Source organism: Alternaria infectoria, assembly GCF_024043175.1.
Source record: "Alternaria infectoria strain BMP 0036 chromosome Unknown scaffold_1, whole genome shotgun sequence".
Taxonomy (NCBI): domain Eukaryota; kingdom Fungi; phylum Ascomycota; class Dothideomycetes; order Pleosporales; family Pleosporaceae; genus Alternaria; species Alternaria infectoria.
This window is the reverse complement of record NW_026250690.1, coordinates 6,457-23,704: the sequence shown is the minus strand read 5'-3', so window position 1 is coordinate 23,704 and position 17,248 is coordinate 6,457. Positions and strand designations below refer to the sequence as shown.

The 17,248-nt window shown below is 51.4% G+C and overlaps 5 protein-coding genes and 1 non-coding gene across 6 annotated transcripts; 1 reads left to right on the top strand and 5 right to left on the bottom strand.

Moving 5' to 3' along the window:
* Window positions 1–222: 222 nt before the first annotated feature.
* J4E92_000006 (uncharacterized protein) lies at window positions 223–4,481 on the bottom strand (the record flags this gene model as incomplete). The annotated part of the gene is made up of 2 exons (XM_051491425.1): window positions 223–3,879; window positions 3,933–4,481. 2 exons carry the CDS (start codon window positions 4,479–4,481, stop codon window positions 223–225), a joined length of 4,206 nt encoding a protein of 1,401 aa, XP_051356937.1.
* A 3,933-nt stretch (window positions 4,482–8,414) lies between these two features.
* J4E92_000005 (uncharacterized protein) lies at window positions 8,415–10,612 on the bottom strand (the record flags this gene model as incomplete). Its single annotated transcript, XM_051491424.1, has 2 exons — window positions 8,415–10,357; window positions 10,606–10,612. 2 exons carry the CDS (start codon window positions 10,610–10,612, stop codon window positions 8,415–8,417), a joined length of 1,950 nt encoding a protein of 649 aa, XP_051356936.1.
* Window positions 10,613–11,600: 988 nt separating this feature from the next.
* Window positions 11,601–11,685, bottom strand: J4E92_000004. The gene has a single exon. It is a non-coding gene; the product is annotated as a tRNA-Trp (tRNA).
* A 249-nt stretch (window positions 11,686–11,934) lies between these two features.
* Window positions 11,935–12,781, bottom strand: J4E92_000003 (uncharacterized protein; the record flags this gene model as incomplete). Its single annotated transcript, XM_051491423.1, has 3 exons — window positions 11,935–12,225; window positions 12,274–12,500; window positions 12,553–12,781. 3 exons carry the CDS (start codon window positions 12,779–12,781, stop codon window positions 11,935–11,937), a joined length of 747 nt encoding a protein of 248 aa, XP_051356935.1.
* Window positions 12,782–13,029: 248 nt separating this feature from the next.
* J4E92_000002 (uncharacterized protein) lies at window positions 13,030–15,188 on the top strand (the record flags this gene model as incomplete). Its single annotated transcript, XM_051491422.1, has 4 exons — window positions 13,030–13,332; window positions 13,389–14,666; window positions 14,878–14,944; window positions 15,043–15,188. The coding sequence occupies 4 exons, from the start codon at window positions 13,030–13,032 to the stop codon at window positions 15,186–15,188; spliced, it is 1,794 nt and encodes a 597-aa protein (XP_051356934.1).
* An 88-nt stretch (window positions 15,189–15,276) lies between these two features.
* J4E92_000001 (uncharacterized protein) lies at window positions 15,277–16,332 on the bottom strand (the record flags this gene model as incomplete). The annotated part of the gene is made up of 2 exons (XM_051491421.1): window positions 15,277–15,921; window positions 15,988–16,332. 2 exons carry the CDS (start codon window positions 16,330–16,332, stop codon window positions 15,277–15,279), a joined length of 990 nt encoding a protein of 329 aa, XP_051356933.1.
* Between the last annotated feature and the right edge of the window lie 916 nt (window positions 16,333–17,248).

Here is a 17,248-nt window from a genome sequence, read left to right as displayed (position 1 = left end):
GAATAAGAAAGATACGTTTCAGTAATACAGTGAGCGAGACAGTGCCCGCGGAGCGCTAGGAAGAAGAAACATCGAGAGAGCAAGGGGTATGTACAGTATGGCTCATACTCGGGTGAAAGACTCCTGAACACCGTGAAGCATGCATTACAATGTAAAGTTGGTGACAAAAGGAAATTAGAGGACATGGTGTGTACGAATTATAGGGTAAAGGGAAAGAAGACCTCATGTGCCGGGTCCAGTCGACTTGCCCTGGTCGCCTGAATGGCCGGAGAACGGTCCTACAACAAATTCAGGTGTTGTGTCCATGTTCTGGCTGGGAGGACCACGGTACTCGCTGGCATCGGGCGCCAGGATAGGATCAGTCGACTTGGTGTCAGGATGCACTTCGATACCATCCTGAGCCTCGAGGTCTTGCTTCGTCGCATCGCGGCTGAACTTGATTGAGTCGTTGTCTCCGTGACCGCGGTCAATTGGCGACCAACCGGCGACACTACCTGCGACAATACCAGCCATAACAGTAGCTGGGCCGAAAGCAGAATTGGAGCGGGACCTGGTGCGACGGCGGCTGTTGGGAGTAGGAGGAGAACCATCATCTTGAGGACCATTGTTCGGGGTGCCAGGCAGCGAATGGCTAGAGCGGGACTTGGTGAACATCTCCTTGGGATGTTGCACCTTGAACTTCATGGCGCTAAGACGCCCGCCTCTGACTTTGCGGAGGAAAGCAAGCTCGTCGCGAATCTCCAGTAAGCCCTGGTTCCAATGGTAATCATCGTCTGAGACGACAAGTTCTGGAGTTTGTTTGCGCCTGAAGAAGTCCGGGATGCACTTGCGAATAAGTGCGTCGGGTATCAATCGAACGATTACACCTACGGGTAGTGAAAGAAAACCCAATACTATTGAGTAACCCCACTGAGCACCGTTGAGCCTGGTCACCTTGAAGGCGACGCCACCAACGAAGATGATCATGGTCTGACCACCAATCATGATTGCCAGGATGACGATGAAGAACCAGTTGTGGGTGATACCTTCGAAAACGTTGAAGCGATTGTCAAGTCGGCGGTTGTTCAACGCGTTGAAGATCTGCATCCAGACGAAGGTGTTGAAGACCAGTGCCGGCAGTTGTTCTTTCTCTTCTGGACTATCGTAACTAAGGATAGATTCGCCGGCGAAGTAGAGGATGAATGTCACGACCAACTGGTAGATTGCTTGACCGATGATCATCTTCCACATCCTCAACGTAATCAAAGGAGCAGACTTCGGATCGGGTTTTCGGTCGAGAAGGCTGCGTGTAGGAGGATCAGTTGCGAGGGCGAGGGCGGCGAAGGTGTCCATGATGAGGTTGACCCAGAGCAGTTGGACAGCAGTCAGTACAGAGGTTTGATCGTTGCTGGATACGGCTGAGACGAAGGTAAGCAGGACGGCGGTGATGTTGACGGTGATCTGGAATTGCAAGAACTTTTTGACCGCGTCATTGACCGCACGTCCCCATAGCAGTGCCTTGACAATGGACGCGAAATTGTCGTCCATGAGAATGATGGCGGATGCTTCCTTTGCGACTTCGGTACCAGCGATACCCATGGAGAAACCGACGTCAGCAGTCTTGAGAGCCGGCGCGTCGTTGGTTCCGTCACCAGTAACAGCAACAGTTTCACCGAGCTCTTTGAGGCGTTTGACGAGTCTACGCTTATCCTCCGGACTAGAACGAGCGAGGACACACAGCTTGGGAATGACGGCGTCCATGTCTCGCTTGGATAGCTTGCGGAAGGTAGGGCCTTCCATGACGACTCCACCAGGAACGAGGATACCGCAGTCTTCGGCGATGGCCTTAGCGGTCAGAACGTTGTCACCAGTGACCATGCGTACGTAGACGCCTGCGTGCTGACAATCTTTGACAGCTTCGCGGACGCTTTCTCGCAGAGGATCTTGGATACCAACAACAGCCAGGAAAGTCATCTTGTTGGAAACGTCTTTGAACACAGCTTGGCTTGGGTCATCCTCGTTCTTAGAGGACTCAGCGGGCGGCCAGCTCTCGAAGTCGCGATAGATTAGACCAATGGTTCGAAGAGACCGAGAGGCGTAGGTGGTGATGACTTGTTCAAGAGTCTCGCGATTGTCGCTAGTCATAGAGGTCTCAACGAGTTCTTTGTTGGCGTCGGTGACTATCTTGCCGCACATGCCAAGCAGAATCTCGGAAGCACCCTTGACGTACATTCGGTAGCGACCGTCGTTAAGCTTCTGAACAGCTCCAGAGCACTTGATAGCTGAATCGAAAGGTATGACCTGAACAATGTTGGCATTGGAGCGCTCCTGAGCGACGTTGCCCATGCCAAGAAAGTCGCGTGCGAATCCAAGTAGAGCGGTTTCCGTCTTGGAGCCAATGAAAGGATCAGGGCCACCAGCCGCGCCCTCGAAGGCAGTCGTGTTCTGAATGATGGACTGTAACAGAACGTCCTTGACATCTGCGTTCAGGGTCGCAACAAATTCGGGAGCCGAGACATCGTTTGGATTCTCTACGGGCGACTCCACCACATCCTTGCCCTTGCTGCCGTCATCAACGGGTTCCGCTGATGGTGCCTTGAGTTTGTGATCGCCAAAACGAAGAGCAGTGCCCAGTGAACCAGCGACGACCGTCATCTTGTTTTGTGTCAATGTGCCTGTTTTGTCGGAGCAGATGGTTGTCGCGTTACCCATGGTTTCGCAGGATCGGAGCAGGCGAACCAGGTTGTTGTCTTTCAGCATGCGGGTGGTGGCGAAGGCTAAGGCAAGGGTAACGGCTAGAGGCAGACCCTCCGGCACGGCGACTACGATGACAGTAATGGCGACGATGAGGATGTTGAGGAAGTTCTGGCCCTTTTCGGCAGGGGTAGCACCGCTTCCCTTGAGGCCGACAAGGAACTCAATGAAGAGTACCACAAAGAGCAACAGGGCAGCCGCTCCACCAAGTTTGGCGATGTACGTTGCGAGAACGTTCAACTTGTTCTGGAGTGGGGTGACTTCGCTGTCTTCGCGGAGGGACATCATGGTTTTTCCGTAGCTGGAGTGAACACCAGTCGCAGTGACCATGAAAGAACCGACACCTTCCGAGACTTTGGCACCCGAAAGGATGAATGGGTCGACCTTCTTCAAGTTGTCGTGCCTTTCGATAGCCTTGAAGGCCTCGTCTCCAGACATCTTTTTGAGCAGATCAGACTCTCCGGTAGCCGAGGATTCGTCGCACTTGATGCCGTGACCTGTGATGAGAATACCATCCACAGGGATCATGTCACCGGGCTCCAGATTGACGACATCTCCAACGAAAATGTCATAGACGGAGATCTCGCGAGTCGCGCCTGAACGAATTACCTTGATGGTTCTGTCTTCCTTCTTGCGGTTGAGCTTGACGAATTGTCGTTCCTTTTGCCAATCGTTTGCAGCGCCTACAACCACGACAATGACGATGGCAACAATGATGGCAACGCCTTCAATCCATTCGACTTTTGGCTCACCGGGCTCGTGCTGTACACCGAAAGTCTGGTATAATCCAAGAGCCAAGGAAATAACAGCGGCACATGTCAACAAGATCAGCACCTTGTCGTTGTAGGCCATCCATGCTAGCTGGAAGATGTTCTTTGGTTTCCGCACGGGAAGTCGGTTGTCGCTGAATACACGCTTCCTGTCGGCGAAGGCGTTTTCCTTGGCGCCAGCGGGCGCGCTGTCCGTGTGGGAAACCCCGTTTGGCGCAGACTTCTGAGGAGACTCTGTTCTGCTAGGAGTTGTAGCCTCATCGAATGTAACGACGCCATCAAGATGCTGCTCATCCAAACTCAGACCAGCCTTTCGGTCGGTTCGAAGACCTTTTTCTATGCCGTCTAGGCCACCGAGGGCGTGGAATGCTGATAACTGCATGATCATGTCAGAAGGTGCACAAATGCGCTCGAGGCGCAGAAACTTACACTCTTGGGGTTGTAGAGCTTTCCTAGTTGTCCAGGAGAGAAGGCAAACTTGTTGTTCTCGACCTCAAAGTCAGCCTCCGTGCCCGGGTCCGGCTTCAAAGCATCTTTATCGTTTAAGATTTCCGTTGGTCCTAGGTCACCCTTCAAAGTATCGCCTTGTGAGGATGCAACATAGGTTCCAGTGCTATTAGATTCGCCGTTCTCAGTGGCCGAGTCGACCGAGTTGCCCCGGGACCGCGCACCGGGTACGTTGAGCAGGCCGGCGTTACTGTTCCACCCCGTCACCGGCGAGCTGATGTTATGCGGGCTCGTTGGCCGACTCTCTCTGCTATCGAACGAGTGCGCGTTACGCAGCTCCTGTGACGGCTGCCTTGAGTGCGTGGGCGAGACATCGTCGTTGTTTGAGGATGCTGCTGGCCTGCTATTATCTTGGATGTCTCCTAGGGGTACTGAATCGCCCATGGTAGGGTCGTTGGTAGCAGATGTGTCGATGGTGATGGTCGGTGCCCGTGGTCTTGAAGGACCGTTGTTGGTGTCGTTGTCCGCCATGGTGGGCGCCTAGGAGCCCTCGAGGCTGCGATGCGAGGCTGAGGGTGGTAGGCTGTGCAAACAGGCAGGCAGGCAGACGAACGATGGATGTAAGCGTAGCAATGTCAGGCGTGCACTTCCGGTGAGGTGATTAAGTTATCGAGGAGTCCTCATGCACAAAGAAGATGCAGGTTATGAGCGTCGCGGCAGAGGCGAGAGGGCGGTGCTGCAGCCGTGTGCCGTCACCACGGTTGCGCGTAGTCGAGAGTGGAGGCAGGTGCCGGTGGGCGAGTGCCTGTGCAAGAGTCTGGTCTGGTACTGCCAAACTGTTTAGCTCCTTTCCCTTGCGTTTACACGTACAAGCAGGTGCTCAGCCACGACTGCCCAAGCTGCGACCGCGTGTGAGGGTGGCCGGCAGGAGCGATGGGCGTTAGCGAAGAAGCTTACCTGATTGTACTGCGTCTCCGGAGAGGGCGATTGCGCGAGAGAGGGACACGGAGAAGCTGAAGGGGGATTCCTTTCACGTCGAGGGTGGCAGTGTTCCGGCGCTGCGCATGCTCATTCGCCGTCGGGGTGGCTATGGCAGTGGGCGTGTCTGGTGTACCTGGGTACTCGTCGAGACTATGCGGTGGCGAGACGACGCGTCGGACTGGATTTTCGGTGCAAGAGAATGGGAGCCGCTATCTCGAATCGCCAGGCAGAGGGCATGAAGACAAACAAGAGCCTCCTCCCGCCTGGCCTGCATCCTTGTTGTGCCTTCAATTGTCCAAGACTTGCACTGCCCCGATGCCAACCCTACGCACTAAGCCGCCTTGGGCTGCGCTATTTCGCAACTAGCGTGGATGCGGCACTTAAGCGGGACGGCCTCTAGCCTAACCCCTCGAACGAATGCAGCCTCCGTTTCACCCCAGGATTAACCGATTCACAACTGTCCAGGCCAAGTCGCCTCTGCATCTACGTGCGTCGCCACGGTTTGCTGGCTCTCGAACAACTTTTTGCCATGTGGTTCCTCACGCAGCAGCGAGCTGGACACGACGACTATCAACGTTGCACATGTCCCAAACGGGTTGCCTTCCGTATGGCCAGTAGATCAAGGCCAAGCAAGCCATGCCTACCGTACAGCGTCTGAGCGTCATATTTACAAGTGATTCGATTTGATGCAACTGCTGGCGAGCGATCGCGCATCCGCCTGTCTACTCCTATTCTCTTGGCCGTGCCATTGTCACTAGAGGCGCAACAATATCACAGCTTCGTTTTTCGAGTGGCGGCCCTTCAACGCTTTAATCATAGTCCGTTGGGTTTGCCGCGCGCTCGGCCTTGACTATTGCTGCTGGCGGATGCTCCATCTCCACTCGTCCTCGGCTTTGTTGGCTCACAGTCGTGTCGTCTCTGCCCTCACCGCCCGCGTACCTGAAATCCATGATATGTATGGCTAAAGGGATGCGTCAATTTCAGACCAGCCAAGCTTCTGGAGCATCTTGGCTGTTCCGTGCCCATCTCCCGCCCCGACCTTGTTCAAGTTTGTTTGCGTCATTGGCGCTGTGATTGCTCTTATCGTCAACTTGGATCGCCAGGCGCATTGTCCGACACAGTCCCGCGTCTTCAACACTTTGTCACTAGGGACTCGGCCCATGTGCCCCATAGTGTTCGTTAAGTGGCAACTGCCCACAGTTGTTTTACTCCAGAGCCGGCAAGACTGGCGAGAGCTTGTGCCCAAACCAAGCTTCTGACTCGAAGCTACAGTAGTCAGAGGCTTGCTGCACACAAGATCTTGACATGCTTCAGGTGACCGCTTCTGCGACCTTGGCGGCTTACCCCAGGGCACACTGCACCTGCAGCTGTATGATGTCCTTGTACATATGAGATTTCGGCCCTGAACACGCTATCGACGCCTCATCTCCGCGAAAACATTGGCGAGCATCATCAAGGGCGCTCTTCGGTCCAACGAGAACGCCTCGACCTGCCCTTACCCACAGCTCCAGAAAAACCATCAACACATGGAATCCATAGTACAACAGATTACTGATGCTCCACTCGACCGCAAGGAGCTATTTCAAGATGCATCGTAAGGGTAACCTTCCTTGATCACCTGCAGTAGACGTTGAGCAAACAGTCGTCAGGCGTCTAGCAAGCGCCGCCGTTCAGGGAATGGACCAATCATGTAGTCCACAGCACCATCCGCTTTTTAAACTCCCTATGTGCTTCGTCGGGTTCACGATGCAAGTAGAGCTATTTCTGCATGCGCGTACGATGTATGACTTGGGTATGCCCCGTCGATCAACTCGCGGGTCATATGCGTCGATATACATGTACATGTAACAAACAGACATCGCATATTCAGACGATTCAAAAGTGGACGTCAATACCTCTACGACATAGAACATCAACACCGACGCTATCAACTAATCACAGCAGAAGCATGTTACACTCAACTACTATGCTCATAAGGTCACAATGCAACTATCATTTTTCATTATTCGCAAGCGGCACAGCAGTACTAATATATCCGTCGTGAAGCCCTATACTAACCAAAATGAACTACATGTCGCAAGAACATTCTATCTCAACAACTTCCGAGTTCTTAGGTAGATCTATAATATAGAAGCACACTCCGAGGGAAGTAAGTTGAAGGTAACAACATTCTGTTGTGCCATAACATCTATCCCCTCATCAAGAATGCAGAAGATGAAGTCCACGTATACTACATCTATTGTGCTAACCGGCGACCATGGCGTTCTATGTAATCATTTCAGATCATCTTATCACAGAGCCTGAAGAGGGTTTGTTGTATTTAAGTCGCAGAGTTAGAGTTCTTAATTCCAGGTTTAGTGAGCAAAATTCATCACGATTTCTGGCGAAGTGCCGTTGTCCTAAGGGACACGTAATTATGGCATTCATGCACAGTGCTTTCTCTTTCGCACACAAACACCCTTGAACCTCTATGGATCGGCCTGTATATGCTTTATGTGCAGAAGTCAAGACGACCGCAACATCATACGTGCACAAGAATATACTCCGTGACGGAATTTGAAAACGTCTCTTCCAGAAATCAACTACCATCCATGATATAGTCCACATGCATTTATACCCAAAATCATGCAATTGTTATCGCCATTGCTATGTAAGCATTACCAACCTCACACCCAAGTCGCGCACAGTGTATTCTCGGATCATACCTTTTGTACATCCTTGTTGTACATTCTTATCTAGACATCGGAACGCTTTCGAAATTGACTAAAGACATGAAAAGTAGCTTTTGACCCAAGTACCTTGCAGGTTTCCGTGCATAAGCTAGGAGTAAGTGAATCCGTCATCAACAGGATTGCGATAATCGTCTTCTGACATGTAGTCTGCACAGCCTCACATCCAATACCGGCTCAAGACGGGTACATGCGGGTGGCCTCGAGCCGGTGTAATGCTGAAATGTTTTCGCGGTGGCGATCAGATTTTGAGTGCGACCATTTCGTTCCCGATGGTAAGATGTGGAGGCGATATGGGAGGCTGTGTCAGACGCGGGCGCAGTGCTAGCCGGTTTCGGGGCTGTGCCTAGGATCAATGGTTCGCGCAGGAACGGCGGGCTCTGGAACGTCTACCGCGGGACCATCAGTCTTGGATCTTTCTTGGGATTTCTTGAATGTCTTGTCCATGGTTTAGTGTCGTGTGGAGATCTTTTGTAACGTGATATGCACGTGCTCAAAGCATTTTCGGGAAGCATGTAGCATTGCCTACTACAACAAGAATGAGTTGGCAAAGTATTGGACAGCTTATCTTTCGAAGATATAGAACTAAAAATGGTGGGTAAAATACCCGCTGCGTAACTCGTGACCCATTTCTATATGATTGAACAGCGCCAGGACGCCAGACTCCTCCTTGAACCGTATTGCACCAAAGGTATCTCGCGACGTACAGAAACACTCCTCCAGAGAATCGAAAGCCGTCCTCATTACAAAGCTGTTATTCATCTAGTTTCGTCATGCCTCTCCCTCTCTTCGGACTATTTGCGCGGCTCTTTATTCTCTCCCGGCTGTACGTCCGGCTCAACTCAAAGGCACTCGGGGGCCCGAGCCCCAGGCCCGTCCCTTCTCTGACCACGTCTCCAGCACTCGTGGCGCCAAAGTAGTTTGGTGCACCTGACGCAAGTTCAGTCTTGATCTGCGGCGTCGCCCAACCACTTGTCTTTCCGACCTTGGAACCCTCAGAGGAGTCTGAAAGCTCATTGTCCGAGGAGTCAAGGTACGTCTCTTCGAGTTCGAATTCGTTCGCTGCCTCGCCATCTTCTAGGTCAACGCGTTCGTAAGGTTGTTGGGTATTGGAGGAGGAGCCACCCAGGCCAAAGAGCTTTGCTGGAAAACTGCGCCCTCGGCGGCGGTGGAGAGGATCTTTGCCCTGTTTCCTCTTGAAGAGCTTGATGATGGACTGCTTGACCGCATTCCTTTTTTCCTTTCCAAGAATGAGGCAAAAGATGAAGATGACGATGAATATCATGATGAAGAAACCAGGTATTCGCTGCGGGTTCTCGACGAAAAGCCGATGCCAGTCACTGTCGGATTCGTACAGTCTTGGTATGCCTCCGGGGTATTGGAAGTCTGCTGGTATACCGGGTACGTTCGAGCCAAAGCCTACTGCGAGGGCTTCTTCGGAGGGTGGTGGAATCTCGCTGGAAGCGTACAAGACCATCTTTCCCAGTGTCCAGCTCAGCTCCACCTTGTTGATCTTGTTGACTGCTTGGAATGGGTCGAGAAATCCCTTGGCCTTTGCATTGTCAATGACGTCCTTGGTGGTGTTCGTGCTGCCGTTCAAGTCTTCGATGCCAACTCGGGGGACGCCGATTCCATCGTGCAGCATGTTGATGACCCAGGACGCCTTGAAACACACCTCTCGTGCCTTGTCCTCATCTACTTTGTGACCCCATTTCTTCTTCTTGATGCCCTTTTCTATGCTCTTCCAGTCTTGACTGCAGAACTCATCCACTCGCTCCTGATAGGTCTTGAGGTCATATGCCTTGTGCTTGTGTCCGTGTTCGAAGATCTCGTGCGTGGTATGCCAGTACTCGGATACGCCTACGAAGTGGTTTACGTTGAAATCGATAGCGGGCATATGTTGTCCGTTGATCAGGCATGGCGAATCTGTACACTCCTTCTCTTTCTCCAAAAGCGGAAACGTCTGATGCAAACACTCTGAAAACTGTCCTGTTCCTACCAACTTCGCTGCGGCCTTCGGTTTTGGCTGGTCGTCATCATCGTCGTCGTCGTCCGAGTCGATCAATTTGCCATCTTCTGTGACCTCCACCTTGAGATCTGCTGGTAGGCAAGGATCTGGAAGCTCCTTCTCCGCGCTGGACTCCAACAACGCCTTGATGTAGCGCTCTCTTGCTTGGTTGACGCCGAATCCCAGCCATGTCGTCACAAACACCTTGTGTTCGAGCGGTGTGCCGTCGATCGCACGCAGGCGCATGAGCGTCAGGTCGTTCGCATGCTTCTCTGCTTCGGTCGCATTTGGTGCGAAGGCGATCTGAGCCGACGCGCCTCCCATATCCAGGAATCCATAGGTGTTGTGGCCCTTGCCGTGGTCGTGGTCTTTGGGACGATCGAACCCGCCAAGCAGGTAGTTCGCTGCGATCCAGCCATAGAGGCCTTCTGTCTCTCCGGGTATAACCTGAACGTGTACGTCGCAATCCGGTAGTTGGAACTGGGTGGTGCCTCGCGCGAACTCGCAGACTTCCTTCAGTACCTCCTTCCGTTGGCGCTCGGGCAGTATGCGCATACCCGCTGTTGCGAGCAGGAAGAGAGGTGTATTCGGGACTTCTTCGAGGGGTACGTATTTGAGCGCATGGCTGAGGAGCTTGTCGAGGTGTTCGGAGCCGACATCGTGAGGGTGTTCGCCGAAGGTGGAGATGCCTGTTCCGTCGCGTGTTAGTCCTGCTGGATGAGTATATTGTACCAGGGCCACATACCTGGGTGTATCTTCTTAGTCCAATCCTCTTTTGTTTCTATGACCGGCAGGCTGTGCAGTTGCGCATCGCCAGCCTTCTTGCGGGCGGCGTCGTGGTTCAGCCATCGGTAGATGTGGACGCGCGTCCCCTAAACATGGTCAGCTACAACCTTGCGATAGCTACACAGCAACGACTTGGGAACGTACAGAGGACCCAGCATCTAGGACAACACCGTATCTCCCTATGTGCCAAGCAGTGTCAGCGTCCGAGCTGTGGTGTGGGCATGGGGCTGCGCGGAGGGGATGGCGTACACTTTCCCATTGGGAGTAACCGGGTCCGAAGCGCGTTATCGAGTAGGGCGCATGCAAATGGCGACGGTGGATATTACAAGAGGTACGGAGGAAGACGGGTAGCGGCGCGGCCGAGGCGAATAGGATATACGAGGGGAACGAGCGACGTAGGGAGCGGCGACGAGTTGTGGTGATGGCGGAGAACGAAAGGTTGAGACTTGGACCCTGGCTGTCGGCGCCGCTTCCAGAAGGCGCATGGATCAGCGTTCCGCTGCGACGTTTCACGCGGCGGGCCAAATGTGCCACCAGTTGCGGGCCATTATGACGCCATCTTCATTACTTCACGCGACCGTTGTTCACTTCGAAGCAGCATTCGTCTGCATTTGATATAGTGGCCGTTGCCGCAAGCACCACGAGCAGATGGAGGCTGAATCAATCTGGCACGATGATCTAGTGGGCTGCGCCTCGGTGTCACTACAAGTTGACACCTAAACGTTGCGTCGCGCAATTTGCATGTACGGGCCGGCAATAACTGCGATCAGCACTGTCATGCGCGCGGAGTGACTATGACGTAGAAGCAGCCCTCATGCTGGGTCTGTACGCAAAACTTGTCGGACCATAGGTGGGTGTTGGAGATAGAGTATGCTCGTGATCAGAAGGCAGGAGCCATCGCGGCAGTGTGGCTCGATGTGGAAGGCTCATGCCGGCGCCGACAACACAAGGTCGAGCAAAGCAAAAAGATTAAGTGAACATTACGCATGTATACAGCCTGTACAGTGATAGAAAGGCATAGGGGAGCACGCTAGAGCTGTCACGGTCGCGGAGGGGCTGCTCTGTGCGGTTTGGCCGAAAAGTGGCCCGGGAAGGAACGTCGGGCAAAAAAGAAGGTGCCACATCGCTCCTTCCCTCCCAAAAAATTGACCTCGAGGTGATTTGAACACCTAACCTTCAGGAATCTCCAGAGGAACTGGAATCTGACGCGCTACCATTGCGCCACGAAGCCGGTCTTGTTGTTGATGGAGACAAAGTGAATTTCACCGTAAATAACCACGTGATGAACAATTGCACATCGTAACGGCGACTGCGGGGTCATCACCAAGCAACCCCACCAGACAGTGCAAGTCGATATTGAAATAGTGGGTCGACGGCCAGCCTTTGCAAAATGGTTCCTACACCACTGGATCTCGGTGTTGTACCTGCCTACAGGCTGCAATATACGTCAGCTCAATCAATAGTGCCACCCGCTGCACCTTCAGTCCTCCATCAAAAACCTCAGGAACGCCTTGGCAATCACCACCCCGTCATGGTGCTTGCCAACTCTCTCCAGCGCATCTTTGGCCTGCTCGTCCTCAAAGATACCCTGCTCGGCTCTCATCTTGACCAAATACGACACAATAGGCTCCGTGAATTCCGGATGCCCTTGCACGGAGATGAGCTTGCCCTTCTTGTACATGCCTTGCACCAGACAACGTGGTGATCCACCGAGCTTTTCCACACCCTCTGGATACTCGAAGACTACATCCTTATGCATTTGGTGAATGGCCTGTAGATGTGAGTAGAGACACTACGATAATCGTGGCTTGTGACATACCAAGGTGTCTTGTTGGAATATTTCTTTCCCCTTCGCGGTAAGTTGCACTGGCATCACCGATATCTCCCATCCGTCGTCGCTGCGTCCAACTTTCGCTCCTGCCGCCCTTCCCAGGATCTGATGGCCGAAGCAAACACCGATGATGCGGATTCGGTCTTGCTCTAGTAATTTCTTGGTAAAGTCGACAAGCTTCAAGATCCATGGATCATCATCGAATGAGTTGTGCTCTGTTTCCTATGAGTCAGAATAGCGATATGATTGATTGGAGCTATCACTCACTCGAACCCGAAATCAACACTGCGTCTATGTTCTGCAATGCCGGATACTCCTGTGCTGTGACCACATCAAAGGCGCTCAACTCCAAGTCTTGCTTTGGCGATAAGCCTAGGTCCTGTGCCGCCCTCTCCAACAATGTAGTGAAGATGCGATCGTATCGGCCATACTCATCGACGATAGCTGCTGGTGGAGTATCGCACTCTAGAATAGCTATCCGCAATGGCGTCTTCATTTTTCCGAAAGTTAATGTTGCGAGTTGTGCAAGATGACGCCGTCTTTGACAGCGGAAAAGTGACGGCGAGTTCGGAAACACTAGCGCAATCCGGCTGGTACCCACCTGCATCTAAAGCTTATCAGCCTCCAGGGGTCTAGCTACCTGGAAACTTCATCTTCGCGTCACTCAGTTTTGCGCCGACTCGTCCGCGCTGGAACATAAAAGAACTATTGCGCATAGTTCTTCGGCACCTCGATCGTGCTACCATGCCGTCATCTGCGTCCGAGCGAACACCGCTACTTCGCTCTACATCGGCAAACACCCCCGTCACCGAAGATGCAATAACCACCGCAGAAGTAGCGCAACAAGGCCAGGGCGCGGCGCCTCAGTTTCCAACATCGCAGAAAGCGAGAAGCGGCTCACTTACCGGATCTGTCGACCCTGGCCATGTGCCCCCAATCACGGATGAGACAGAGAGCCTGACCAAGTTTCAAAAGAATGGGAAATTAGAAGGTGTTGGAGAGTGGAGGTTTAGGTTCGTGTTTGGTGGTATTCTGCTTGGTTACTTCGTGAGTCGACCTGCATATGTCCAACATGGCTGCGCATACTGATCATGTAACGACAGGTTGCCATGTTTGACTCCACTCTCATGGCATCAAGTCATCCAGTCATCACATCGTACTTCCATGCATCAAATTCAGCCTCATGGCTATCAACAGCCTTTTTACTCACATCAACCTCGCTGCAGCCACTTATGGGCCGACTCTCAGATACTCTGGGTCGTCGACCATTGTATCTGGCTGGTCTCGTCGTCCTCGCAGCTACGACCGCATGGTGCTCTTTTGCGCAGACGATTGGTAGCTTCATCGCCGCTCGAGCCTTTTGCGGCATTGGCGCAGCTGGTGTTCTATCGATGGGTAACATCATGACCAATGACCTAGTCAGCATTGAAGTACGGGGTACCTACCAGGCATACATCAACCTCTTCTACGGAGGCGGATCTGCTTGCGGGGCAGCTTTTGGCGGCTTTCTATGCGACAAGTTAGGATGGCGGATGACTTTTGCCATACAGATACCCATACTTGTCGTGCTGTTCATAAACGCCATATTCACCACGCCCTCTTCACTCGGCCCAAACTTAGCCAAACGCTATGGTCTAGGTTTGCAGGAAGGGCTGAAGGGATTCGACATCGCCGGATCCTTCTTGCTGACGGTATCTGTCGCGTTTCTGATTTTAGGGCTCAATCTTGGAGGCAATGTATACCCATGGAAGCATTGGATCGTCATAACCTCACTGGTCATCGCACTAGTGACAGGTGCCGTTCTCGTTAAAGTCGAATCTAGAGCCGCGCGAGCAGTCATGCCTCTGCCCATGTTGTTTAGCAAGCCCCGAGGCAATCTCGTCTTCAACAATTTCTTTGCACAAGTTGGCATGAACACCATCCTGTTCAACGCTCCCTTGTACTTCCAAGCGGTTGAGCTCGAGACGGCTTCTGTCTCCGGATTCCGCCTTGCTGGCCCTTCCGTTGCCTTGACCATCTGCGGCGTGTCTGCAGGCTTCATCATGACCGCCACTGGTCGGATGAAGTGGCTCATTGTTGTTGGCTCACTTTCGATGCTGTTGGGCGCTACATGTCTTTCCCTGATGTGGGATGGCATTCCCAAGTGGCTTGCCACCGTATTCCTGGTTCCATCTAGCATCGGCCAAGGGCTCAGTTTCCCGGCAACAAGTCTCGCGGTACTCGCAACAAGTACACAAGAGGATCAAGCAGTCATGACCAGCACACTCATTTTGTGGCGCAGTCTCGGTATTGTCATGGGTGTCTCATTGAGCAGCCTCATTCTACAGAATGCTTTGACCTCGTACCTCGAAGCACTGGTCACCGGTCACAATAAGGCGAAGGTATGTCCCATTTCGATTTCAGCTAGTGGTGTTACGATGTCTTCGAGGCAGTTGCGGATAACTAGGGAAAGCTCATCACCCGCACTGCGCGACTCCAGCATGTTTTTCACTTGTGCTTTGCTCCCAACGTAGTCGTCTGGGTAGTGGATCTATACAGCCTGCCTTCACGCTGTCATTGTTCTTATCGATCAGCGCTAATAGCTTCCCGCAGATCATTCAACACGTTCGCAAATCGGTACGCAGCATAATCGACCTTGATGCTAAGCACAAAAGTCAAGGTCAGTTTTGCTTACTGCGGGGCGCGCGTTTCCCCTGCCTTCAAGCTCGATACCAAGTCGCTGCTCTCTTATAGTCTGAATACTGATCTATTCCCTAGTCATTGAGGCATATAGCCGTAGTCTGCGACTGGTCTTCATCTCAGCAATCGCCATGTTCATCATAGTGAACATACTAGTGTTCGCGATCGAACTTCCGCAGCTCAAAAAATCCAAAGTGCACGACGAAGAAGAAGAGTCAACGTAGTGAGGCATCACATAAACCACTAGCAAGACGGTCAGACATCGTTGCGAGCTCGATCGATATTTTGGATTGTAGCGTAGCTCGTCAAGAATTACAAAGACCATCGTGCGAACCAATCTAACATGTATGGCGTCGCATCCCATGATGTGGGCCCGTTCCTTAGTGTTTCGAAAGGCTCGCCTTGATTCTTACGACTCGGCCAGCCGTGACCAAAACCCTGGATCGCTCTGTGAACAACGACATCATCAACATCGTTGCACCGCCATCGACTCTCCGCAACGCTTCCGTTTTCCAGTTGCTCCGTCGAGGGGTTGCTCGCACAATTGTCACGCTTCGCCCAGCTCTCGACCCAACTCAGTACTGGGATGAAAGGTGGTGGCGTTGGGCTGCTGCCGTCATAGGGAACCACACTATCGTTCAGTCCGTGCAGGTTCATGTAGGGGAGTACCCTATCTTGTAAGCTCGGAACGCAATCCTTCTCAAACAAAGGCTCTGTCAAGCTTGAATCCGGATAGAACGCGCCAGCCACGGTTGCGAATGCAGCGAACTTCTTGTTGAGTTCCGCATCACACATGAGAAGTCCAGTCAATCCGCCACCGTTAGATAGGCCTGCGGCGTATACGCGCCTCTCATCGATGCATAAGGTCGATGTCAGGTGTGCAAGAAGTTCGGTGACAAAGATTCGATCATCGATCACAGAGGAAGTTGGGGCCAACGGGTCGCCTAACCATTGCACCTACGCGTTAAAGTTAGCCTTCCTGCCTTGTAAGATCCCTCAATCCTCGCTCTGATCGTGACTTACGCCAGGTGCTTGGACGTTCATGCCCTCCGGATACACCACGATGGTGTTTGGGTTGAAGTCAGGATTGGACAGCTCGCTGATGACCTCCATGCTTCTTGCGGGCTGTTGTTGGCCATGGAACGCAATCACAAGAGGCAACGCTTCATCATTCGAGGCCTTGTACTTGGATGGCAGGTGTAAGATGTATTGGCGCTCGGTCGTCTTGCCGATCACCGATTTCGAAGACAAAGTGACATTGGTAGTAGATTTGCCCGGTGTGAGCCCCGAGGGCAAGCGAGTTCCACAGCCAGAGCTCGCTGCGAGTACGACGGGGCAAAGGAGTGAAATGAGAGATAGAGACAGCATTGTCGCGATTCCGAGAACCAAAAACCAAGACGCGTGCTGCCAGGAACGGGGTTAACAGGTCAGGTATATATAGCTCTTGTGGCTTTGTGTACATGGGAAATTACGGACGAACAGAAGCGCCGCTCGTGCTGACGCGAAACCCCGTAGTCGGTCCTTTGAATACTAATCTTTCACCGCTATTAAGACGACGTGCGATAGCCTTCTAAAGGTTGCTGTTGTAGTCAGCAGAACTTAATAAATGTATACCTTAAGTCTGCTACAAGAATACAATTGTTAGGTTCTAGCCTATAAGAGCGTAGGTTAACTTAGCCTTAGGCATAAATACTTTATAATTACTATTCTAGCTTAATAGTAATTTATCTCTAATCTCTTTAGAATAATATACCTAATTATAGTCTAATATTATATATCTAGTATTAAACTTACTCTATTATTTTCTAATTATCTTATATAGTAATCTATATACACTAATAAAATTTTAAATTCTAGATTAATTTTATAATATTTCTATAGTTTTTTATTATTATTAAGAGTTTATTAGTTTTTACTACCTCTCTAGACCTAAGAGATAGAGCCTATAGTGTACTTTTTTAAAATTGTATAATTACTTAATTACGTAATTATATAATAATATATTACTATATTAGACTCTAAATTTAAACTTAAAAATCTCTAATATAAGCCTAGATTTATAACTTATAACTTTATAATACTTATATTTATACTACTAATATAATAATTACTACGCGCATAATTATAACGTACTAACTACTTTATATTTATAATATAATACTAATAGCTATCTAAACTATTAACTAGTACTAGTACTAGTTTTATATAATTACGTAATACTAAAAAGAAACTAAGTAAGCTATAGTAAGCTTAATACTAGTATAAAGCCTCTAATATAATCTAA